Source organism: Melospiza georgiana, chromosome 2, assembly GCF_028018845.1.
Source record: "Melospiza georgiana isolate bMelGeo1 chromosome 2, bMelGeo1.pri, whole genome shotgun sequence".
Lineage (NCBI taxonomy): Eukaryota > Metazoa > Chordata > Aves > Passeriformes > Passerellidae > Melospiza > Melospiza georgiana.
Window position 1 is genome coordinate 15,074,811 of NC_080431.1, and position 25,963 is coordinate 15,100,773.

A 25,963-nucleotide genomic window follows, 5' to 3' on the forward strand; every position below is an offset into this window, starting at 1 on the left:
AGTAGATGGTTTCTTTACATATCAAATGAAGCCAAATTCTGGCATTGGAGAGCAGTGGGATTTGTGCCACCAGCCTGTCTGCATGTCAGCCTAAAGACACCCACCACTCATCACTGCACTGCAGAGATCTTTTAGTCCCTCAGCTTTTATGAGGTGACAATAACACAAACCATTGTCAAGCTGTGAAAGTTATTTTTTTGCCTGCTCAAAACTGGGGGATGGAAGGAGGCAACAAGACCAAACCCATTACAGCAAAGCAAAATAGCTGAAGAGAACAAAATACCCTAATTTTGCTCTTATAGCACATGATGCTTCTCTCTTCCATCTCCCCAGGGCTGCTCACAGACATGTCAGAGGCAGTTGCCCCCTAGGGATTGGCTAAGTGGGGAAAAAAAGATTTGGAGAAAGGTTGTGGTGTTACTGACATATTTTCCCCTAGTGAAAGTGACAGAGTCCCTCTACATTTGTGTAGGAGTGATTTTTTGGCTGCTTACAGCATTTTGCATGGGGTTGGGGAGCTCAAGAATGATCTGAAAGACATCAGAAGCTCTGCTGCCTTCTGTTCCTGGAGCAGCATCCTTCTCCAACATCACTTTTCATAATCAGTACACAGGGCTGGATGACCACTTAAAAAAAACCAAACAAAAAATGCTCCCCAAAACCCCAAGCAAACAAACAAACAACAAAAAAAACCCCAAACAAACAAAACCAACAAACAATAACAAACAAAAAGCAAATGAGGAAGCCTAGGCCATGTTAAAAACTCCCCTGCACAGCAACTCATCTCCATGTACAGGAGCCAGAAGCCAACAACCCATGACAAGAGAGGTGTGAATCATGTTTGTTATTAAGCTCCTCAGGGGCACTAGGAAATTTTACCAATGAGAAATTTTACCATTGAGAGTGACTGCTGGTGAAAAAAAACAGAACTGCAATGGTGACTCTTCCTTTCTCCAAGTGTTCTGTTTCATTGTCTTGACTGTATCTTGGCTAATTCTTCTCAGCATTTAGAGGCTGGGGAGGCAGGGAATAAAGAAAATTATCTATCCCTATGCTAGTGAGTGCCTCAAACCATGTTATTTTCCCATCCTTGGGAAGAAAATCAGAATTGTTTTCCAAGTAGAAGTGTGAAACAATAATCTAACATTTTGCTGTTGCAGCAGTAACTTCAGCATTTATTTCATACTATTGTTAATGCTTGTTTATAATATAAGGATATATTTAGGTAGGAAGTAAAGTAGGTGAAAGCACAAGATATAAATATTTCGGTATATCTGCATACAAAAGAAAATATGTACAGCCACAGATAGGGGTGCTCTGCTGTGTCAGGGCAGAGGCACGTGAAGGACTGACACGTTCCCATCCCTTCCTTTTGTGAATGGCTGCTGACTTCCGTGGATGCTGACTTCCATGGATGCTGACTTCCAGCAGCTGCTGACTTCCATGGATGTGCTCCCTACAGCCAGGACCGCTCTGCTCTCTGCAGTTTCCTGAGGTTGGACCAATAGTTTTGTGGGGAAAGAAGCTAGTGGCATATTTCCCCAAGGATTTGGTGGGTCAGTGTGGAAGAATGTCAGTGACTAAGGATATCACACCCAAAGGGCAAAGAGATAGAGAGCAGGAGCTTGCTGTTTTTCTTTACTTTCCCACTGGACTTGGACTTCACCTTGTTATTTTATCCTAAAGGCTCCACTGCTGTCTTGTGGACCCCATAAAGTCCTTCTCAGCCTACCCTACTCTCACGGCCTCCAAAATTCCAGGGGATTTTTTCATGGCTGAATTTTGTCCAGCCTGGACAAATCAAGGATCTATTTTCCTTCAGCAATCAGCTCAAAGTTGCAGACCTGTGTGAAAGAAAGATTAAAATTAGTTGTTCATTTCAGGGGATTGACCTGAAATCTTTCCACTTTTTTATCATTCAGAATGGATGATTCCTTGCTGAAAATTAAGTCTTTGGCAACAGAGGCAGGTATTGCTGAAAAGTTGTAGCATTTTCCCTTGTGGGATGGTCCTAATGGAGACTCAGTACCTGTTCTAGAAGGCACAGGCAGGTGTGAGCCTTAGTGACTGTCAAACAAATGGTGCTTTTTTTTTCCCCAGGGAAAGTTTCCATATTTATTTCTCAGAATACTAAGGCACTTGATCGCTGGACATCATTGGCAGCCACAGGAAATATTTTGGAAGAAGATACCATCCCAAATGAAGTTTTGTCTTCTCAGAGAGCATTTTATTGGTGAGGAGAAACATTTGTGGGTCTGTTGCTTTTTGGGAGGTTTTTTTTACGTTCTATTTTTACTGGTGAGATAGCTGCTTTTCCTCCTACCATCTCTCCTCAAGTCTGTGTCTTTATAAGATAAACGGTGTCTGGTCAAGGAAATGTCTTCTCTGAATAGTGCTGGGGTGCTGCTGCTGCAGTCTGAGCTCCCAGGTGTGCGGAGGAGAGTTTTCATTTGCACACATATCTCTCGACAGTCCTCTCGCACTTCTTACAGGTCACGTAGCAGCACCAGTGGTATTTGCAGTGGCAACGCTCCACCACCTTGTCCATGTAGGGGTTGTAGCCTCTGCCACAGCACATCAGGTCGCAGCTGTCACTCCCATTGGAAGTCTTGTTGCATTGCCTGGAAGAAGGAAAAAGCTGTGAGCAAGTGCAAATTCTGATGGGTTTCCCAAACCCCTGCTGTGTGGTGCTGCTGGGCCTGACAGCTCTGCAGGGCTCTGGGTGAAGCCAGCACAGCCAGCACCCAGCCAACAGCCCCTGTGCCTGCAATCACCTGCTAGGACACCCAAAATAACATTAAACTCCTGTTCTGACTCTCAGTTTGGGCCTGGCAGCATCCAGGCTGCTTGTCTGCTAGGCCAGCCTGCTCCCACACGAGCAGACAAGCAAAGCTATTGGAATAAATAATAACAATAACAATAACAACAACAATAATAATAACAACAACAACAACAACAACAACAATAATAATAATAATAATAATAATAATAATAATAATAATAATAATAATAATAATAATAATAATAATAATAATAATAATAATTCTTCCAAACAATTAGTGTTCCCAGGGAGGCTCCAAAATTGTCTGAAAGGAGATGGAGGAATGTCGCAGACATATTTTGTGAAAAATCCTTTTGCCAGAATCTTTTCTTCTGAGAAGCTTCGGCTTCTCCATGTTTTGCTCCTTTGGAATGTGATCTGGAGAATTGTTTACCCAGCATGTGAAATTGTTTTTACTTGATGACCAATGACAGCCACTTGTGTTGAGGTTGTGAGCAGTCACAAGATTTTAATATCATTCCTTTCTATTCCTTGTTAGCCTTCTGATGAAATCCTTTCTTCTATTCTTTTAGTATAGTTTTAATATATCATTTTCTTTTAATATAATATATATCATAAAATAATAAATCACCCTTCTGAAACATGGAGTCAGGATTCTCATCTCTTCCCTCATCCTGGGACCCCTGCAAACACCACCACAGAGGAAGATGACACCCTAAAGAGCAAACACTACTATTTGTCCACCACTGCCTAACCTGAAAAGGGCAAAGGAGGAACCCTACAGCCAAAGAGTATTTGAACAGTTTCCATGCCAAGGATCCCAGGCTGGGAAGAATGCTGAGCAGGCTGTTACAGGCACTATGCAGCACTGATCCTATCAGGGAAATCACCATCAATACTAGCAGGGCTGGGCTGTGCACCTTTTTCCCTTTGGTTTTCTCTCACCATGGCATGATCAGCTGGGCAATTGGCCCCAAAACACCTTTATTCCTGACCCAGGAACAGGAAGTGTGGCAGGAGCACAGGGTAGGATGACAAGTCACCAAGTACCACACAGACTTGCACAGCTTGTTTTGCTTCTGCTCTTAATTAAAGACAGACTCAGTGGGACAAATCAGCTATTGTGTTGGGTTCCCTAATTTTGTCAGCATGCCAGTGAATGGTTTGAGGTTTTCAGAAGCAATCCCTTAATTGAGGAATCTCTTTCATTGATCCAATGATTACCATTTCACATCTGTCCTCAAAAAACATCAATCCCACCTCCTAAAATACTCCAATATTCACTGGACGTGAAAGTGCACCAGGCATTGAATTTTGAATGCAATGAACCATGTCCTAGAGACACCATTTCTCCACAGACTGCAAAGACAACCCAGGATGGAAGTGTTCCTGTTTGGTCAGATGCTTGTGCCTTTTTGGTGTGTACCCAACACCATGGGACTGTGAACTTGATGGTGTTTTGAAACTGCTGTAAGAAAGGTGGTTTATTGAGTGGGGTAATTGCTGACATCTCTCCTAAATCTTATTCTACGTGGCTATTTTGTGTCTATTTTGGACAGAAACACTCTAAGGCTGCTTTGGGGCAGGAAGAGGAGAGAGGAGCATAAGCTGGACCCTTGAGCTAAGCAACTGTTAATAGATGAAAACAAATCCATGAGAATTACAGGAATTGCTCATGAGGGAATGCTTCAGGAGAAGTTATGAGATTAGTGAAGCGTTGAGATTTTGTTCTTGCTCTTCTTTAAGTTTTTCTACCTCCTGTTTGTTATTCTGATTCACATTCCTCTACAGGCTCAATGTTTAAAGGCCCCCGAAGTCACTCTCATTCAGGAGTGTGTGTAAATATTTAAAAACCTTTTAAAGCCTCTACCAAAGCTGAAGCATGCAGCCACACAATGTGTTTGCCCAAAGCTGAACCAAAGGCCTTGTTAGTGCCCCTGTGAACTGGGGCCCCTCCACAAGAAATCTCCAGACAACTCCTCATAAATGTATTAATAAATGCTTCAAGTATTCAGAGCAGAGGTTCAAATATAGGTGTGCTGACATTAGAAGAGGGGAGGGTATTTGTCAACCTCACTCAGCTTTGCTAGTGGATGGAAATGTTGTTTCCTGGAGGCTAATCTAGGGAGGATGGGGAATCTGCAGAAGCCTGGCAAGGGATGTGCAGTGCATCCACGTCACTTCATGCTGGGAGCTCACTAAAATGCCCAAGAAAAGGAATACAGGTCCACTCTGACTGCAGCTCACCACTGAGGACATTCACTCCCCAAACATACAAAGCATACCACAATGATATTTACCCCATTCAAATAGAAAGCAAAACTCCTCTACCTGCTGTACTGGGACCTGGGATTCTCTTTTTCCCTCCATCCACTCCTGTGGTTTGCCAAAAAAAAAAAGGAAAAAAAAAAGAAAGAAAAAAAAGAAAAAATAGGGAAAAAGAAAAGAAGTGACTCTAGAAGAAGATATGCCTTCCCATATACCTTCCCCCATTGCCCACAGTCTGAGACAAAGAAAGGAAAAAAGGAAAATCTTATTAAATAAATCCTCAAACTTCCCTCAGTTTGGTATCAGGAAATGAGGATATTCAGAATGGGTGGGTTGAATAGCCCAAAAAGTTTTGACCCTATCATAAACCTATATGGGCTTTTAGAAAGATTTCCTGACAATGCCACTAAGCAGAGATTTTGTTTTCTGTTTTAAAGCATAGGCCTGGATATGAGTTAGACTCATTTTTCATTAAACAAGATGGAGCAGGTGGTTTCTCAGGCAGTGGGGGAAGACAAAGAACTCCAAAGACCAGAGTTTACCCACAGAAGCAGCCCTGAACATCGGATTCAGAGCCTGCAGTTGTGATCTCACCAGGCTCCCACTGATGGGTTAAGTTCAATCTCATTTGTTTTGGGCCTGGTCCAGCACAATTCCAGCACTCAGAGAAATGCCCTCCTCCTGAGCCTTGGAGAGAAAACATGAAGGCAGGCGACTGCCCCGTAACACAACACTGCGACCTCGAGAAGCACTTGGAACACTGCTGAGAAATTATCCTTCAGCTGTAATCCCAGCCAAGGTTCTGGCTCCAGAGCAGGCTTTTACCATTGTCACAAGGTCAGCAGGGTTGTCTAGACAACTCCCACTCAACATGCCTGGCCCAAATGCCCCCTTTCCAGCCCTCATTTGCAGAAGCACTGCAATACACCACACAGACTCAGCAGAGCTGAAGGACACCCCAGAACTTCTAAGAGTCTTCCCCCAGATGGAGAGTAGGGATTTTAATTTTAAAAGGGGGAGATCATAGAATTATTTTGGCTGGAAAAGACCTCTAAGATTGATGAAATCCAATTTAGCAATGTCACACAGCTTCATTGTGAATCCTTATTTACTCTGTCCCATCAGCAGATAGGACACATATTTTGTTTTGGTTGCACAGCTGGCACCTGGGATCCAAACTGAGGCCAACTCTATGCTGTCACCCACGACTATGACATATATTGACAGGAATGAGATACCTGATGGGACCTCCCTCCATCAGTCCTATTGATAAGGACTTATTAAGGAGGATATTAAAAAAGTCATTCTGGGGCACAGCAACTGCTGTCCTGGCCCAGTGCATCTCCCAGCAGATGAGGGAGATGCTGTTGCAGGAGTAAAACATAAATCTAAGCACTTTCTGTAGTCCTTTCTCTCATACTCTGCCAGCACCTGGGCTGTTGCATTAGGGATGATGGAAGGGATGTTCCTTCCTTGACATCTCATTCCCTTGGCTGTGTGATTCCCTCAGCCCCTTCCAACCACAGGGAAACCATCTGCCTTCATGAACTCCAGCAGTCCCAAATCCCAGAACACAGTACTGCTATGTAGTTTTTTTTTCTCTTTTAAATCAAATTCCTCTTTATTTCTTTGGTGCCCCTTGCTCTGGTAATGTCAAGTAATGCAGCAGTATATAAAAGAAAGAAAGAGAAAAATAATTCAAATCCCTCAGGAGATATATAACACAATGGACATTCCTGAAAATACATCAAGGTCACAGCTTCATGTAAGATTTTGAGGGAAGAATCTTATCTACTTTTAAATTGCATTCTCATCCACAAGGAATGACTGGAGACTGACACAAAACAACTGTACAAGAAAGAGTTATCAGCATATGTCAGTGAGGAGATGTCAAGAGCGATCCTGGAATTAACTTGTATTTTCATTAATGAGAAGTTGAGAGTGAGGTTAAAAATTTGGGGACAATGCTAGGGAAGAAGGAGTTGAGGATATTTTGTGACAGTGCATTAAAGTGCAAAGTAAGCAGCACACTTTGAGAAAGATCCAGCTAAATGTCGAATGTTTCCAGGGGAGCCAGAGGAGCAGTTCAGAAAGTAGAAAACCATGAAGGAACTGATTTAGAGAAGTATGTTAAAAGAGGTGTTTTCCCCTCTATAAAAGATTATTGCTACAAGGGGAGAGAAAAAAATGTTCTTTATATGCCAAGGAAAGAGGACAAGAAATTATTAGTTTTATTTTAGATTACGTTTAGTTAAATTTTGATCAAGAAAAGCCTAACACTGAAGATTGTAAAACCCCGGATCAGGTTGTTCAGGGAAACTGCTTTTAAGACCAGAGTAGAAAAATATCTTCAGTAACAACCTAGGTGGTGTCAGTTCAGTCTTGCTCCTGAAAAGATCAAGGTCCATGGAAAATCATTCCCAGACCCAATTTTCTCTAAATCAAACACCATTTGGTTGCAAAGGAACTTAATATGTTTACGAGAGCTAGATTAATTATTCATTGCAATTTTACTGTGTGAAATTATTCTTTTTGCAAATAAATTTATTATTCACAAACCTCTTCAGGAAACTTTATGATCAAATCCAGGTCTCTCAAAGTAGAAAGAATTCAATCTTCCCCACATATTAACTAAGATAACAAAAATGCATAGCTGGCCAGCCTATTTACTGAAATGGGCACCAGCTGCAAGCATCTTGCCCTGGGAAAGAAGGAATAACACCTAAACAAGGTGGGAGAAACAGAAAGTGAATGTTTTTCTGACTTTCATAAAATCATGGAATAGTTTGGGTTGGTAGGAATCTTAAAGGCCATCTAGTCCACCCGCCCCCTGCTATGTACAAAGGCATTTTTATCTAGAGCAGATTTCCTCCAGTTCTTCTGGGACACTCACAAAAGCATTATTTGCTATTTCTTTTTCAGAATTTGTCAGATCTCATAAAAAATTGGTAACACATCTGCTAACTGTTCCAAAACCAACTATCATTGAACACATTATAACTCACTCAAAGCTCATCTTATCCTGTGCCCTCACTAACAGAAACTAAAAGAAGCTGTAACAAAAAACAAACATCAAATGCTGTTGTCTACCCATAACTGCTACTCTCCCCCAGCTTCATATGAGTGCTTCTACCAAAAAATTTCATTGCCCACATAAACATAAAATCACAGAGTGGTTTGGGTTGGAAGGGAACCTTGGAGATCATAGCATCATAGAATAGAATCATTAAGGTCAGGAAAAGCCTCCAAGATCATAAAGTCCAGCCCTGGGCTCAACACCACCAAGTCCACTAAACCATATCACAAAGGGTCATGTTCACTCATTTTTAAACACTTCCAGGGCTGGTGACTTTCCTGGGAAGGCTGTTTCAATGCTGAATGAATCCAGCACTGAAGAAAATCTTTTAAATTCCCTCAGGGCAGCTTGAAGCCATTTCCTTGTGCTGGTTTCCTGGGAGAAGAGACCAACCATGGCCAGATTACAATCTCCTTTCAGGTATTTGTAGAGTGTGATAATGTGTCCCCTGAGCCTCCTCTTCTCCAGACTCAGCAATGCCAGTACTCTCAGTCACTCCTTGTGTGATTTATATCTCAGACCCCTCCAACAGCCCCTCTCTGGACACACTGCAGCACCTCAAAGTCTGCCTTGGAACAAGGGCAGTAACACCAACACAGCACTCAAGGTGCAGCCTCACCAGTGCTTGGTACAAGGGGACAATGGAGTCCAAGTTGAGCCTGTTCCAACCCCCATGCCCTGAGCAGGGACACTTTCCACTGGTTGTCTCAAGTCCCATCCAGTATGGCCTGGAACATGTCCAGGGATGGGGCAGGCACAAATTCTCTAAACAACCAGTTCCAGGGAACAGCCTCACAGGGAAGAATTTCTTCCCAACATCCCATCTAACCCTGTTCTCTAGCAGTCGGATGACATTCCCCCTTGTCCTGTCACTCCAGGCCTATGTCCAAAGTCCCTCTCCAGCTCTCTTGGAGCCCCTAAAGAAACTGGAATGGGCTTTAAGGTCTCCCCAGAGCCTTCCCTTCCACAGGCTGAACAATCCCCATAACACAATACAAAGCATATTTTTGGGGTAGCAGGAAAGAAGTGGTATCAAGAGCTGCCACTGAACACTGAAAACTGAGCAGCATGCTCAGGCAACTTCGTGCATGTTCATATCCAAGAAAACATGCCAGCCTAAGACATTTGTGACTAATATTTTATATTGGAGTAAAGAAAGGGTATGTGAGCAAGGAGCAGCCACCAGAGTGGCCACATTCGTTGCCACAGGGAGTCAGCTGAGGAATGGTGACTAACCAACCCAGCCAGGCTGCAGCCCATAGTTTGCTACAGCCTGATTTCTGCAGCCTAAGAGAGCTCCTTCCCACATTTGGCTTGATTCCAAGACTGCTCTGGGAAGGATCAGTAATAAACAGCTCTGTTATCTCTGCAAGGTTTTGGGGGCTGGATGCTTTTGCATGCATGGCAGAATTTCCCTTTCCTTGGATTCATTAGGGAGACTTAAATAGTCTTTGAAACATGATACATTGCACCCTGCTTATAAAAAAGATTCATATTTTTGCTTCTTTTCTCACCAAAGAGATCTCAATTTTATAATCTGCCATTATTTTTCATTTACTCAAAGCTGGTAGTGATTTTTTCAGGCAGGAGCAACTGAACTACTTAATTAAAAGATAAAAAAGTGCTTTTGTCCAAGAAATCTTTAAGAACGGGAATATTTACATTTCTTTCCCAGTGGTTGATTTGTTGTATCGAAAGTTTTACTTGCAGCTTAACAGATCAGCTTCTTTAGACTTTTCTCCAGACCATTTTTAATTGGTTATGAAAGTGTGATGGTGGTATATAAGCAGAGTTTGGCTGGAGTCAGTGTGGCAGTAAGTTTTGTTTGCAGGAGACTTGGATACCAGTTGCAAAAATCAGCTCCTTAATCAACTTTTCAGCACTTCAAAGAGGCCTCAAACCTCAGGTTTGAGTTTAGTTCCGTGACTTTGAAATCTGGACATACCCTGAGCACCTGGAGGCATGGATATTTCCAAACCATTTCTAAATTTCAACAAGCTAAGAATGTCCAAAGTGTCTTAGAAAATGTTTCAGGCTTGTTCTGAAGAAGGCTTTGAAATCCTTTCAGGAAAGAGCTCTAAAAGGACAGGGGGCTCATTTTCTGAGTGGATTTTCATATGGTTCATCTACAACTAATTCCTTTTCCTGCCTGAAAAACACACAATAACTCTGCATAATATGACCCCTCACATTAGAGGGATCACCAATTAGATTATCCTTTCCTCCCACCTGGCAGTGCAGGATTGATTCCTACAGCATACAGCAAACTCCAACCCATCCAAGGTGTTGCAACTTAACCATCAACCTCCATCCTGTTTCCAGCATGCTACGAGCAAGAACCAGACCTTGGGGAGAGGGAGGAGGAAAAGGACTTTCCCTGGATTTGCTGCAAAGCTGCTCATTTTCTGTCACAAAAAATGCACCAATATGAATATTTTAATCAAGGAACAGGAAAAGGGGGTGTTAGTGGCATATTCCCCCCTCCAGATCCCTTTGGAGGCAGAAAGCAGGGCTGGGAAATACTGAAGATGCCCAGATCAAAGATCCCTGAGCTGTGGACATAGGGGACTGCACTATACAGCCCAGGCATGGACTGACCTCTGTACCCAAAAAAAGGCCAGCAAGCATATGGGAAGATGGTTGAAGACAGAGTAGACCAAATGAGGGACCACAACAAAAAGAAACAACCTTTTTTTACTTCACTGGCATGACTGGCCTTAAAAACTAGACTACTTGGAAACAGTGGGATCTACCTTCAGAAAATTTTTATGTACATAAAGATAAAATGTTCAAATGCCTCCAAGACATGAGTCATTAAATAAAAACATGTTTGAGCTATTCCCATGTGAGCATTTTTACATCATTCTGAAGCATAAAACACATTTTGCCATGCCCTCTCTCTAACAGCATTCCTTTTGTGCTCCTTCTACCTTATCCCTAACTAGACATTATCTCTGCAGCCCTGTGGCAGGCTGGAACAGAGGCACCACATTTAAAATCCATTTAGGTGCTCTCTTCATGAGAGAAAAATTGCAAAGAGAAAAAGGCATCCATGGGAGGAGGAGACTAGGGAAGATCTCCTTTTCTCAGCTCCCCCCAGGAAGCATGGACCAATCTTCAAACACACTGTGTGTATTTTACATTAATTTCCACTAGTAATTTAGTTCAGGAAAGGAGTTGCTATGGCTCATATAACACATGCCAATTTTGAAACACCATGCATCTTCTCAAGACGCTGCAGATGGACTGTAATGAAAACAAGTCCCATCACACATGACCTTAAAAACTTGGCCTGAGTGGTGCCTGAAGCTCAGCATGGGACTGTCTCACCCTCCTCCCCTCCCATGGCCTTCACCATCTTGCACATCTGAGAATGAGGAGTATTTTTTGACAAGTTCCTTTTGAAAGTCATCCCCTCCCACCTTAATATCTTGGTCCTCTAAATCCCCACTCCATCTCACTTCCTGTGGACCCTTGGCTGGCAGGTTCACAGTCGTGGCTGTCATCCAGCTCAGGATAAATGCACGCCTGCAACACACATTTTCCTTTCCTCAGAAGGAAAAAAAAAAAATCATTCAGGACCTTGACATATTTTTTATCCCTAGATGGGATAAAAAGTTGAAATCTGCTGTAAAATAAGATTAGATGAAGAAGTCACACCTCCTGTCCCTTGAAAGGATTTCAGCTCAAGGAAAATGTTTTACTTGGCAAATCTGTAATGAATTCAACTTTGTTTTGACACCTGTTCATTTAATGCAATTCCTATAAAACTAATTTCCAAATAATCTCTAATTTTTTTCCTTGCAAAACAGAAAGGCAGAACAAAGAGGTCATTTTCAAGGCACAAATATCATACAAAATCCACACAAAACCACAAAAACTTCGCTTCCACTAAGATGACATTTTCTTTCAGAAACCTGTTTCAACATATGCCTTTTCCTAGCTATTCTTAGTGACTTATAAACATCTTCACTTGTTAATTAATGCTGCACTGCTGAATGGGTGATAAAGTTCAGCCTGGTGCTCCCACCACAGAGCTGTCAGATATGTGCTGTTGTAGAGCACTCCAGGCATTGATGTCAGAGGATAGAGGACATTGACTGTCATGAAGCATCAGGGGACAAAAAAGACAGTCTTGCCTCATTCAGCTGTCTTATCTACTGATCAGTTCCACCACTTACATGCTGATACAGAATCACAGAAACATTGAGGCTGTAAAAGCCCTCTAAAATCAAGTCCACAGCACTGCCAAGCCTACCATTAACCCATGTGTCCCCATTCCCAGATGCACATATAGTTTATCTTGTCTGCATTTGGGTAATTTCATTTCAGCAAAACCTTCTCTCCATTGAACCATAATGGTCCAAATCCAAGTATCACCACTACATTAAAAGGAAGGCATCCCAAAACAGGCCAGGCACACACTCCTTGCCACTTGCCTGAGCCTCCACCGCAAAATAACAGAAAGAGCAAAGAAGAATTATGAGAACTATCTAAAGAAAGGTAAACCAGCAGGAGAGGTTGAAATCCAGCCCTTGAAGCCAGCTAACAAAAATTAGGAAAAATATGGAAACATACACTTTTTTGGCTGTTGATGGCTCAGCTGTAGAGAGATCAGATAGGTCTGCCCACCTAGAGATGCTCAGATTGTTGAAATGCTGAACTAGTTTATGTTGGAGGAAATTAAACAGATTGTGAGAGGAGAAAGGCATGCCTGTTGCCTGTGAAAGGGAAGAGTATGCTGCCCAGTGGAGGCTGTGCTTGACCATAATGGCCTTAAATCCCCAATATTAGTGCAATAAAGAAATTCCTCTGCAGAGTCATAAGCAATACAAACACACCCGTGTTTGTATATATGCAGTAGAAGAAAAAAATTAAATATCATCTTTGCACTTTTGGGGTGGTTTTGTGCAATCTAGGAGTGCTGGTTCTGAGTTAATATTTGCCTACTTAGGGGAGCCTTAGAGTAACAACTCTTCTAATCAGCAGTGACTGCAAGAAATTACTGAGACTCAACACAGTATAAGGCAGCTGCTTGGTCCTTACGAGTTCCCATGGAGGTAAGCTGCCCAGGGAATTTTGAAATGTATATTGTGCCTGACTGTGTAATGGAAAATGTGTCAGCAAGCCCTGTCTTGGCCACAGCCATCATGAACAGGGTTAGGAATTGGTAAACCATATTGTATGTCAGAGATGTGCTTTACCTGCATGTGTATGTCACCTCCTTGATTGGCCCTTATTCATACATGTTCCCCTCTTGCCCTTTCCTCTTTGGGGGCAGAGTACAGTGAGTACCCACTGCAAAAGTCCTCACCTGTCCTGGGTCCCATGTGACCCCACTTTTTCATTCTTCATGCAGAAATCAGGTGAGCTCTGCAGGTAAATCAGCTCTGTCTCTTTGACTGGCCTGATATCAATATCCTTTGGCACCAAGTATTTGCGTGTGCCCATGGGCCGGTGAACAACCTTGGTGGCAGATAAATATTTGGTTTTGAGGTCCAGTGCAATGTCTCGCAGCTCTTGAAGGCCTTTCCAACAGGTCTTGATAGAGCATGACCCAGAAACTCCATGGCACTTACATTTCATTTCAAGAGAGGCTTTCAAGACCTGCAAAAAGGAATGCAGGAGTTAGGAAATGCCCTTCTCTTACAGCCAAACATCCCACAAGCTTGCTAATGAAGGTGCTTCCTTAGCAGGAGATGCTATAGAAAAGTCCTACTGTTCTCATTTCTGCACAGGCAGTCTAGAATGGCTACTTTGAAAGTGAATGAGATTCTACAGCTCTTTGGTGATCACTATCAGTCCAGGACTACTTTCACAAGGGCTCTTTTGCAGCCAGAAGACAGAAGAGTATTTTGAATTTTGATTAGATATCTATATTGGGCTGCATTTCCACCCTCTAAATTCCTAAGGAGATGAATATCAAAACATTCCATAAATAGATAATTAACATCAATTTCAACCTCCAGCAGCTTTGGGCTTTGGTAAGAGAGATGTCATGGCTTTGTTGAATTCAGTGCACTCTCACCCTGCCTTTCTGCTGGTCATGGGGCCAAAACAGCCTTTTACTTTGATTCTGCACTGTTCTCATTTCACTGGGACGTGGCAAGATGCTGCCAGAAAGGGCTGAATGCACCAGTCATGGCAACACAATGTCGCAAACAAAAATTTGCCCTTTGCAATTGAAACAAAAAATCAAGACATTACAAAAATAAAACAAAATTTTAAAAAATCCTCAGACCCCAAGCAAACAAACCAAATAGTGTGGGAATAGTAGAAAAAAAAAAAAAAGAGCCAGAGAGGGAAACTTCAGCATGGTTGTGCTCTGCAAAGCCTGTATTTACACAGCAAGCTCCCAATGAGCTCAGCATGCTCCAAGTTTGTCTGCACAGGCAGCCCTGGAAAGACCAAGCTGTGCAGTAGGAGCAGTCTGTGGAACCACTGGAGCCTCAGAGATGGGTGCAGGGGTCAGTTTTGTAGCCCTCCCCCACCCATCTCTTCAGCTGCATGGACAGCTGCCACAGGGATTTGCACATCAGTGCACACCAGGCACTGCACATGGTAAATATTATCCCTCCACTGGATGCAAGCTGTTAAAAGCAGCTTGTGCCAGATATGAGAATAATCACTAGCATAGCAGTTTGAAAAGGAAAAAGAATCCTCCCTCCTGCCTGCAGGGATGGCTGGAGGCAATTGCTGCTGGATGCATGTGGCAGATGATAATCCTCCAGGTTTGCACAGCACTTTGCCCCCACAATGCCCCTGGCAGAGCACGACGGGACCCGTCCCCAGCACACCTCCTGGGGCAGGCAGAGCCAGAGCCCACAGTGACTGTGCAAATGGGGCAGTGAGACATCCCACCCACGGTGAAACAGGGCTAATAACAGCATTTGGGACTCCCTGAGTCACAGGGGGAGTTACACAGCTACAGTTTTCAGCAGGCCAAAGGACTTCAGAGCAATCTTTGAGAAACCTGCTCCTTTTGCTAGCTGATAGAGACACTGAACCTCACCAAGTGACCAACACTACAGATGATTGTACAAGTACAATAACTCTTGTGGATTTGTTACCTGTCTCCCTACTTCACTGTTGTGCAGATGCATCAGTTTATTGGCTTGTGATCCTGATTTTTTCATCTTCATGGGAGCATCTGAAAATTTGGACCCCATGATAAGACCATAGTTGAGGTTGTCTGCACATCCTCCCCATCGATACCCAGGTCCAGGTGTCTCACCTGGGATGGGACCACAGGAACAGCCAGGGAGGTCCCCGGTGGTGCAGGCTCTGGCAATGGTGTGGCTGATGGCAGCAGCAGAGAGGGCATATACAAATGCTGACTCCCTTGTGCCTGAAAGAGACAAGAACTCCAGCTCAGCCTCCTGGGCCACATAAACATTCCCCAAAAAGAGACTCACACAGTCTGTGTCCCACAGAGCAGCCAACACACCGACTCACTGCAGCTGAGGTGTCCCATGGCACCACTAGTTTGGAGCACATCTAAGTGAACTCTTCAACATAAGACAACATCCCAGCAGGGCAAGGAGTCATGGATTTAGGCATCTTGTTCATCATGGTGTGATTTGCTCTTGGAGCATGTGGTAAAGCCCTCCTGTGAGTCTCCTGCCTCCTTCTGCTCCTCCCATGACTCCCAGTGGGATGAGCAGACCAGAACTGCTCAACTGGTCTGCTTTGTAAGAGTTGGGGTAGACAAGGTCTTGTATCCAAGGGCCTCTGGGCATGACTGGCACCATAATGGTGAATGTGGTCTCAGAGAACAGGACAAGTAGGCTTTGTAGTGCCTCCATGGCCTCCCAGGAGCAAGACCCTTCCTATCTCCAGCGCACACACACACACAAACACAAGTACACACATACACACACTCACACACACACAGACTGACTCCACTGATTCCAGTCCCAAGTGAGCCAGCAGTGCTGTTTTACCTCTGTCTAGGTCCAGCAGGTAGTTAGGAGCCAGCTCTATTGAAGAGCAGTTCCACCTCATGTCTGAAAAGGTTTTCCGGCAGGTCTTTATCACCTCCCGCGCTGCCTGAATAATGGTCTGCATCAGCTCCAGGTTGCTGCGGCACAGCTGCACCTGAGAAACCACCAGCCCTTCGAGCTGCTTGCAGTGCTGGGTTTGATTCAGGGCCAAAGCCAAAGAAGTCTTGGACAGAGCTCTGAGGAGACAAGCACATGCACAAAAACATTAGAACACAGTCTAGCCGTGTACATTCACCTGACTTAATTAAAGCTTTCTGTAAATAAGTGCTTAGATAAAGCTGGTGAGAAAGATGAGCAACCATGAAGAGTGATTTATCTCATATAAAGTTGGTGGGAAGAAACACCCTTTAGCAGTGTGCAATTCTCTCCATTCCTGAGGGGAGGCTGCACAAAGCTCCAGGGGTATATGTCAAGTCAACCGGATGTGTAAATCCTGTGGAGAAGGTTGTTTGCTGAAGAATGAAGAGCACAGACCTCCCAACAGAGTAAAAAATGACCCATCAGTTCCATGATAAAAGAAATCTGGATCCTCCAAGACTGTGGCATTTGGGAAAAAAAAGCAACGTTGGTGTTATCAGTATTTTGTATTCAGCATCTGTCTCACACACTCTCAAAGGATTATGCTAAATGTCATGTAATTAATTATGGAGAAAATCCCCTGCAAGGCCTAGGGAAAAATCATCAAATTTGCAAAGCATATGCTTTCACTTAAAGTTAATGCCAAAGGCCTCTACTAATTCAATCACTGTTGCAGATAGATAAGTCTGTTTCTCTAGTCTCCAAAAACCATAGCTGCAAAAGCTCAGTGGGAGAATGTGCAGAGAGAGCACCACAGCCAAATCTGAGAAGGGATCCATGAATACCAGCACATATGTTACCATGAAAGAAAAGAACAACATCCCACAGTGGTGGTTCTTCCACTGTCCAATTGCCAACTTTTCCAGGTTAAAAAAAGAACAAATGCTGACATGCATCTCACAGGGCTGTCCTCTTCTTCCCTGAGCACCCACAACGATCAGCAGAAGGCAAGTGTGGAACTCTCTTTGTATCTTTTTGGCTTTCTTAGGGTAGCCATAAAAGTTATTCACTCCCATAAAACAACTTTCTAGCAGGCTGAATCAATAATGTGATGGCATCAGATCATGGCAACATAACTTTAACACATATTTCCTCCTGTACTTGTTAAATGTATTGGCTTTCAGATTCATCCCAAGACATCTTGGTTAGTTTGGCTTATTAGCAAACACATTTTGGGGTGCATTTGACTTTATTACTTTAACATCCACATTCTTCAGAAGTTAAATGAGATGGAAACAGAGCTAAAATTGAGCCCTAATGAAAACTGGAGGAATTAAATCCTTGCTGGGGATGAATAGGCTGGCTCTGACAAATTCCCAGGTGACTGGGAGTTTGGCATTTCTGGCACTAGATACACAGTGGCAAACTTGGAAGGGAAACCACTGCTCTGAAAGCTATATAAATATATACTTCATACACATATTTAACAGGTTTGTTAAAAATACTGGAAGCAGAAGTCATTGCTAGTGAATTTCAAGAGAAAGGAAAAAGTGGTGGACTTGGCAGTGTTAAGTTATTGGTTTGACTCAATGATCACAGAGGTCTTTTCCAACCTAAATGATTCTATGATTCAATCCTCAGAAATTCTGCCCTGCAGTTCATCTTGTTCCCATACACACTGGTGTTCATACAATGTTCCTTGTCTGGAGAGGGGCCCCTCCAGAAGGCAACTCACCCTGCCTCAGATGTGAACCTGAACTGGTGGAGAAAAAACTTGTTGGTGATGTACTGGGTGTTCAGGTATCTGAACAGAGAGATTATGTCCTTGAAGGTAGAGACATGACTCTCTGAATAGTGTGACTGTCACCTGACAGCAAACCTCTACACTGGGGACCTCACAGCAGACCTTCAGGATCCTTCTTGAGCTCATGGAAAGCAAAAAGCCACATCTAGGAAGTAGTTAGCCTTTTGTGCTTTGGGGACCTGTGCTAAGACACCATCATGACTTAGAAGTGCTCATTTTCTGCTCTACGTAGGAAACCCAGACACTGAGCAGGGGCACAGACATTTGAATGGTATAAGCACAGAGCTTGAATGAGATATGAGCACTTGACACCAGGAATCTGTGAAAAGTTATCCCAGAAAGCCTATCAGCAACTCGCAGGTATGAGGTGCAACACAAATCAGGCAAGAGGCCAAAGCAGCTCAACAGTAATAGAGTATAAATAATAAAAACTCCAGCATGGCATGTCCCAGCAGGAAGGGAAACAGGCAGGGTGTGGCAGGAGCAGTGAGAGAACTTCACAGCCTGAGCTTCAGGCAAATGAGGAACATTCCAAGTCTCTGAGAGAGGCTGTACCACGAGGCAGCAGCTCAGTTTTCCAATCAGATGTGTTGGGTGGCCCTTGAGAGGCCTTGGAATGTTTTGGCTGGCCCTCCAGAAGGATGCATATATCTCCTAGGTCCTACACTACATTTTCTGATCTTTTCTAGATGTCTTCAGCCTCTTTAAAGGGCTTGGAAGGCTACATTGAGGTACCCCTATCTCACCATTACAGACAAGTCATGAATAGCACAAATAACCATCTACAGGTAGGGATGAAAGCAGAATTCAGACTGAAACTCATCCTCAGCATGAAAAAACAGGATGTGAAGCAATGAGACTGTATCATAAAAGGTGCCTTGAAGTGATCACCATTAGAGCAGCAGTTCTATAGTGCAACAAGAAAACCATTTACTTCATGGAAGAGGGAAAATACCTTCTGATCGGTGAGAACTCAGTAAATGGCAGCAAGGCTGTTTCTCATAGAATGAGCTGAGCTCCAGGAAGCCTACCAAGAATAAAACTGCAAGATGCAGGAAGGTGTTTTCTGAGCATCTCCCAGACCTAAACTTCATGTCTTTGCTTGTGAGAACCTATAATTGGAAACATCTCCAAGCATCAGGAGGAAAAATTAAAAGGTAATGGAGACGGAAAAGAAAACTCAGTTACTGTAGTCACTTGCTGAGACTGAAAAGGGCATTTACAAATCACAGATCAGGATTTTGAGAAGCCTATTAGGTCATCTATTCCATGCCCTGACAACCTAGGTTTGTCCAGTCACTGTCCCACATTTAGGAATATCTTCTTCACTCCATGTCACTCTAAACCCTCCCTATGGAAATGCACCACCCCTCCCTGCTTTCTAAATTCTGGCAGCATCAGGGGATGGATACCCACTGCCTGCAATGACATTATTGGGAAAGAACATCCATTTGTGGAAAGAAAAACATCCCCCAGGAGAGGCTTGTCCATGGTAGGACTTGGTGGTGGGTCTCTGGCCTGTCTTCACACAGTCTCCACTGATCACCAGCACTGGGAGGGAAACTGGAGCCAATGGGGCACAGCCAGCCTTGAAATCCAGCCCTCAAGGGCATAATTAGAAGAATATCCTTCATTTCTCAACCTGGGAAAAAGATCCCTGACAAACATCTTTCTGTGGATTCACACTCTTCATCTGAAAAGGGGATTTTACCTGTTTCACCCTGGAAATGCTGTTTTTCACTGTTTCCTCCTGATCTCACCTAATTCTCCTGCCCCATCCTTCATTCTCCAGAAAACCAAGGGGTGATTATTTCACTTTTTTTTTTTTAAATATACATTTTTGATCCATCCCTTCAAATAAACAGGGCCTAAAACAAACATCTCTTGATCTATATATAACACAGCAGGTCCTTCAGTTGAAGTTCTGGATACTGATAGAAAACCATGAACATGATTACAGAGGAAATATGCATAGATGGATCATGACATTCATTTACTCTTTTAATTATCTCAGGCAGTTATTAAATTCATTTGAAAGCATTAATGCTCTGCAGTGTTAGGTCCTTTGAGAGGTATGGGCCCATTCCTGCATGTCTGGGCCCCTTGAGAGGACTGTTCATAGTGCAGGTTAGGAAGAAGCACCTTCAGATGGTAGCAGATATCAATGAAAGCCATATATTATTTGGTTTACAAGGTACCCTGTGAGTAGGACACTGCTCCTGGTCAAGCCAAAGGGAGAAGAACTCCTTCAATTGAGCAGCAAAACATTGGTGTCCTTTAAAACACCCTGGAAGGGTGGAAGAATCTTCTCTCTGAAGGCATCTCCCCATTTTCCCTTGTGTGACATGATCTCCACAAGTCTCACAAAGGGACTGCTGGTGAAACTATGAACCTCTACTCCAATTTATCAGCTTTGCTTGCTGAAAAAGCATTCTTTTTAGTGCCTATTCCTAAACTCCTTAATCTTGCAGGGATGTGGGTGACACAAAAAGATTTAGACAAAATTCCATGGCTGTGGAGAGTGAAGTATGTGGTAAAAGTTAATAAAGAGAGGCAGAGATTAAGATTTCTTTTTGTATTTGATCTCATTGAAGGTTTTTAATCTGCATGAGCCTCATTTCTTAGGTTTTCATCTGGAAAAGGCTTGCAGGGGAGTTACAATAACGTTGTCTAAGCTCCTGGTAGTCAAAGGCAGCCCATGCCCCTGCCACCCTGCCCTGCATCAGTTCCAGCCTGGGGACCACAAGTCCTGGGAAAGACACCACATCCCCTGGCAAACGCTTCCCCTGGTTCTGCAAGGGCCTTTCAAACAGAGAAGTAGGATTTATGTGGGTAAAAAAAAAAAAAAAAAAAAAAAAAAAAAGAAAGAAGAGGAAGAAGGAGAGAAGTGTGTGTGTGGGGGAAACCAACTCTGAACTAAAAGCTTAAAATAAGAGCTGTTTTCAGATATGGTGCCAAATCCAGTGCTGGCAGTAGTGGGCACAGGGCTGTTGACTTCATGCCCAAGCTTGAATGAAGTCAATGCCAGCAGCGAGCTGGCTCACTGAGTGCTGAGCAAGGCCATGGAGCTTTGTCAACTTTTCCTGAAGCTGGAGCAAAGAGCAAACTTCAAAGACATGGTACTCCCCTTTCCTCACCCCCAGCCCACTCCCCTCCTGCCATCCCCATCCTGCAGCTCTTTCCCAGCAGCTCATCTAGCAGTGCCTTGCCAGGCAGACAGGCTCCTCACAGGCGCCCGTGGCTCCACTGCCTATTGAAGGGGAGAGGCAGGAGCTGCCAGGAAGCACAGAATATTTCCATTTTCTCCCCTGCTTTCTGCTGGCTGCAGAAGGGCTGCTCAAGGTTGGTGGGCTGGGGGACATCCCCTGTTCACCAAAAGGTGTGCTTAAGCTGCCTTTTGCTTCTGAAGGGCTGCAATTTAACCATAGGAATTGTGCAGCAATAGGTGGGAATGGAGCTCAGCTGGGTATTGCTCCAGAGCACATGAGACATCATTGGGTCACCACAATGGGGACAGGCAGAGACTTCCTGAAGTGACCAAGCTCCACCTAAAAACAATAGCATTCCTAATGCCAGCTGGGCATATTCTGCAAACCATGAAAAAAAAGAAAAAACCAAAAAAACCAACCCAAACAACCAACCAAATAAAAACAAACAAACAAAACAAACTAAAAAACCCCAAGAAACAAAACAAAACAAAAAAATACACAACCCCCCCACCCCAAAACAAAAACCAAACAAAACAAACCCAAAAATAACCAGCCCAAATCACTTGCTGTGTTTGGCTTATTTACAACCACATTAAAGGAGACATTCAGTACAGAGGGACAGAGGAGATGCCAATCCCTGTGGAGGCAGAAGTGCCTCAGAAGCCACTCTGTGCCTGGACATCCCAACACCTGCACACCTTTGGGGCACGCACATCTGGCTGCAGCTCCCTCTAATGCTCATCTGTTTTTCAGTTCTGCCCAAATAAGTTGCTCCAGCACCTGCTTGGTCAAACCCAAACTCTCCTGGGAAAGCTGAATGGATTGCAAAAGCAGATGGGGAAGGTGATAGAATTACTAGATGCATTGGCCCTCAGACATATCTCAGGAAACCAATGGCTGCCTCACCTTCCCAGCCACAGTGACAAAACACTGAGCACCACAAAATGATGTGACCTCCCCACATACCTGCTTTGCTCTCAGGATGGGAAGGTGTTTGCAAAAAAAAGGACTCAGGGTCTCATATACATTAATGAGAAAGGGAGAAAGGCTGTACCTCCACAACAATCCTGATCCAGCAAAGATCTGGAACCATACTCTGGAGCCACACTCTGGCTTTATACCTGGGTAGCTCTCTGGAGCTTAGATGGAAGAGCACAAGATATGAAATTTCTCCAGCAAGAGAAATGTATACAAGAGCAAGAACCTGTGTACAAGCTGCTGACTGTCCACATACCGTGCTGGATGTTTGGTGGGCCCAGCACCAACTTCCAACAGATGGGGATTTGGACCACAGAACTCATAAAAATAAGCCAAGCAAAATAAAATAAATAATTTCTTTTTTTACCTTCTCCTTGCTTTGACTAATTTTCAGGGCATATTTGTGTTACTGAGAAGTCCTAAAAGGCTGAAAATTGTTTTTCTTCTTCCCCTCCCCCTGCAATTACATCACGTACTGAATCAAAATTAAATTTCCTATCACCTTTCTTATCAGTCACTCCCTCATCTCCAGGCTGGTGAGACCCACGTCCTTATCTCTCCCTTCCCCTCCCAAATCCTCTTTGAAGCTCGACTCTGGCACCATGTGTACAAAAATGATGCAGTGGGCAGACCAGTGAGAAAATCCCACAGCTGAAAACATCACATAGCACTTTCCTCCTTCTTTATCCTGTTCTTTTTCCCCACCTCTCTGTTCATGAGCAAGAGAAGGAAGGAGTAGATTTCAATTGTACAGCACCCAGAATATGAGTCCAGAGCTGGGATCAGCAGGTCTGAGGTATTACTCAGTATTTGGTACTCTGTTTGCCAAGAACTTACCCATGCAATTTCTAAGGACAGTCCCTGAGCCCCAAGAAGAAAGAGTGATGGGGAGTAGGGAAAATTAGCCGGTGTTTCCATAGGAAAATGAGGGTGGGGAAACGAGGAGAAACAGCAAACAAAAGAAAAACCAAACATAATTTTGTGAATTTCCAGCTGCCAGCATCCCAGTCGCAAAGTGCTGTGGACAGAGAGTGCAGTCTCTGCCAGGTTTTAAACAGGTGTGAGGGGAGCTCAGTGGTGCATCTGCATGCCATTCATGCTTCAAATATCACTTTAATCCCAGCTTTCATCTTTCCCACTCACTTTTTGATAGGGGGATATGTCTGCTGGGAAGCAGAGGAGCAGCAACTGAGGTGTCTTACCCCCAAACTGCTTCCCTCCCCCCTCACCCCCAAAAGCAACCCCTGCAGCTTAACCACTTAGCAGCCCAAAGGCTGCTTTTGACAGCAAAGCTATCAGGGACCTTTCCCTGCCTCCCAGCATTTTTCATGTCTATGGCTTGTCCATACTATGCTATCAGGTTCCTCCTGGAGCTCATCTCACCCCTGCCCTTCAAAGGAACCCAAGCCCCTCACTCATGATTAAACATCTTGCCTAAGTGGGACACCAGTGCCAAGCATAAGGGCAAGTCCCTCCAGTCAGTCATGGCTCTACACATAAAAGCCCTGCTGAATCAGGGTGCCACAAAACAGCTTTATTTCTGTGCTGCATAGAAATAAACATTGCAAAGGAGTCCCACGGACATGCTGGTAAATGTCCTTCAGAAAGGAGATGCCTGCCTTTCCTGGTGCTGGATACTGGCAGAGCTGAGAGCCTAAGTACTGGAGGAAGTTGGTGGAAACAAACAGCTGGGTTATGTCATTGAGTTCTTGCTGACTACTACAAGGTGTAAAGCCAAGGCAGTGAAAAGCAAACCAGATCCTTACTCTCCTCTACTTCCAAATGGTCCTTAGAATATGGAGACAACAAATGGAAGATTATGGAATGGTTTGGGTTGGAAGGAGCCTTAAAAATCATCTAGTTCCTATCTTCCATGCTTGCCATAGGCAAGCATGCCACCTTGAAAGATGCCCTGAAGTAGGTGACTCTTCCTCCCACCTAACCATATACATTTAAATACCCTGTGGAGAGATTCACCATGCTTCTCTTTATGGATATGAAAAGCAGATGTGTGGCTATTAGCAGCTCCCTGCAGCACACAGCATCACCAGAGGCTATCACTTACATTTCTATTGGATATTCCTGTTTGGAGAAGATGAATTGCCATCTGGAAGGTCCTCTCTACCCTGACTGCATGACGGGGAGTAAAAACACTGGCTCCAATGGGATACCTTAATTTGCAGATATCCAAATTTAAGCCTTTATAAAAGGTGGCATGAGTAGAGCTTCAAATGACAATGGAACAGCAGAATGGCAATTAGACACAGCATGAAGTGGCAGAAGGAGCAGCAAAACAGGAAACTCTTGTCCGAGTTTCACCACCTATCCCAAAGATCTTTGCTTCAATGCACTACAGAGTCTTCCTGGCATTGTATATTATTGTGCCTTTTTTTCTACCAAAGATGCACCTTTGAGGCAAACCCACATTCCCTTACTTATTTTGTGCCCAGCTCCAAACCCAAGTAGAAAAGACAGATCACTCATTGAGGTCGTGAAACCAGATTGGCTTTGGAGTGGCCTGTTTGTTTGTTTGTTTGTTTTGCAGCAAGAAACTAACTGATTGCTTGTTTAAGCAAAGAAATGAGATGGTGATGTTTTCACTTTGCAGTACATTACCTCCAAGGAAACTCAATCCTGACTTGACCACAGTCCCTGGTATTTCTTCACCCTCCTCCCCCCTCCTCACCTCATTTTTTACACCCTTCACAAAATCCAAAGGTTAAAAGGTCCAGAAAAAGCCATGTTATCTGTCAAGCATCCCTTGTGGCTGGAGATGGGCAGCATTATCTCAGCTGCCATCCCTGCTGCTCTCAGTTCCTACTCAGCACAGCCAGGGGCTCTGGTGGGAGAGTTTCCCAGCATAGCAGGAGCTAATGCTAGGAGCTTCATTAAGTGGCTCATGTGAGCATTCAAGTGTGTGCCTTTCCCTTGGTATCAATGAGGAGAAAAAAACCTAAATGAGCCTAGATCATGCATATTTTAGAAAGAAGATGGAGACATTGTTAGCATAAGCCCCTAGTACACACACTTGAAATCAATCAATGCCTGAAAAATTGCAGTGCTTGCTGCTCTTTAAACAGTTTACAGCATGCCTCAAGCAGCAGATGTACAAACAGGTAAGAGACCAGCAATTCCTACAAAAACATCAAAAATGCAGAGATAGAGCCAGATACTTACATCCATTTTATCCCATAGCAAAGCCCTGTCTGCAGAATCAACAGCAGAAAACCAGCTAAGAAAAATCGCAGACTTGGCTTCATTTTCTCCGCTTTCTCCTGCTGGCCAAAGGAAATCAGCTTCTCCAAAGAAATTTGTTCTTAAAAAAGGAGTTTTCTTAATATTTTGTGCAGTGTATTTTCCTTCAGTTTGGGTAATGCTCGTTCTTGGAGATGAAAACCCTGAAAGGAGAAAGAGCCCGAGCTACGGTTAACTCTGAAGTTTAGCAAGTCACTGTGAGAGAGAAATCTATTATCCAAATTGCAGAGGAGTGGCTTATGAATCATGAAAAGGTTTGGATTATCCCTTCTCAGTCCTCTCCCTTGCCAAGCCTCGATACAACCTTTCGAGTCAACAGACAGACAAACCGTATGGGTTGAATTACACAGAGTTATGGTCTGATTGTGTGTTTCCATTTAACCCTGCACATGGCAAGACTTCATTCGCTGCTTCACTTCACTGGGTTTTTTTCTTCCCCTCTCCAAAAAGTTTGTGCAACCCCTTAGGAAGAAGAAGAAGAAAAAAAAAGATAGATCTTTACATTAGCTAAAATCTTCAGCTATTCATCTCTCGCTTTCTTCTCTCTAGATTTCTTTTTCTGCAAAGAAA

General features: G+C 43.7%; 1 protein-coding gene across 1 annotated transcript; it reads right to left on the reverse strand.

Annotated features, from left to right (window-relative positions):
• Nucleotides 1-1,146: 1,146 nt before the first annotated feature.
• WNT11 (Wnt family member 11) lies at nucleotides 1,147-25,398 on the reverse strand. Its single transcript, XM_058045841.1, has 5 exons — nucleotides 25,316-25,398; nucleotides 16,070-16,305; nucleotides 15,197-15,474; nucleotides 13,441-13,733; nucleotides 1,147-2,621 (listed from the first exon to the last, which is right to left on the reverse strand). Exons 1-5 carry the CDS (start codon nucleotides 25,396-25,398, stop codon nucleotides 2,447-2,449), a joined length of 1,065 nt encoding a protein of 354 aa, XP_057901824.1. The 3' UTR covers nucleotides 1,147-2,446.
• Nucleotides 25,399-25,963: the final 565 nt, after the last annotated feature.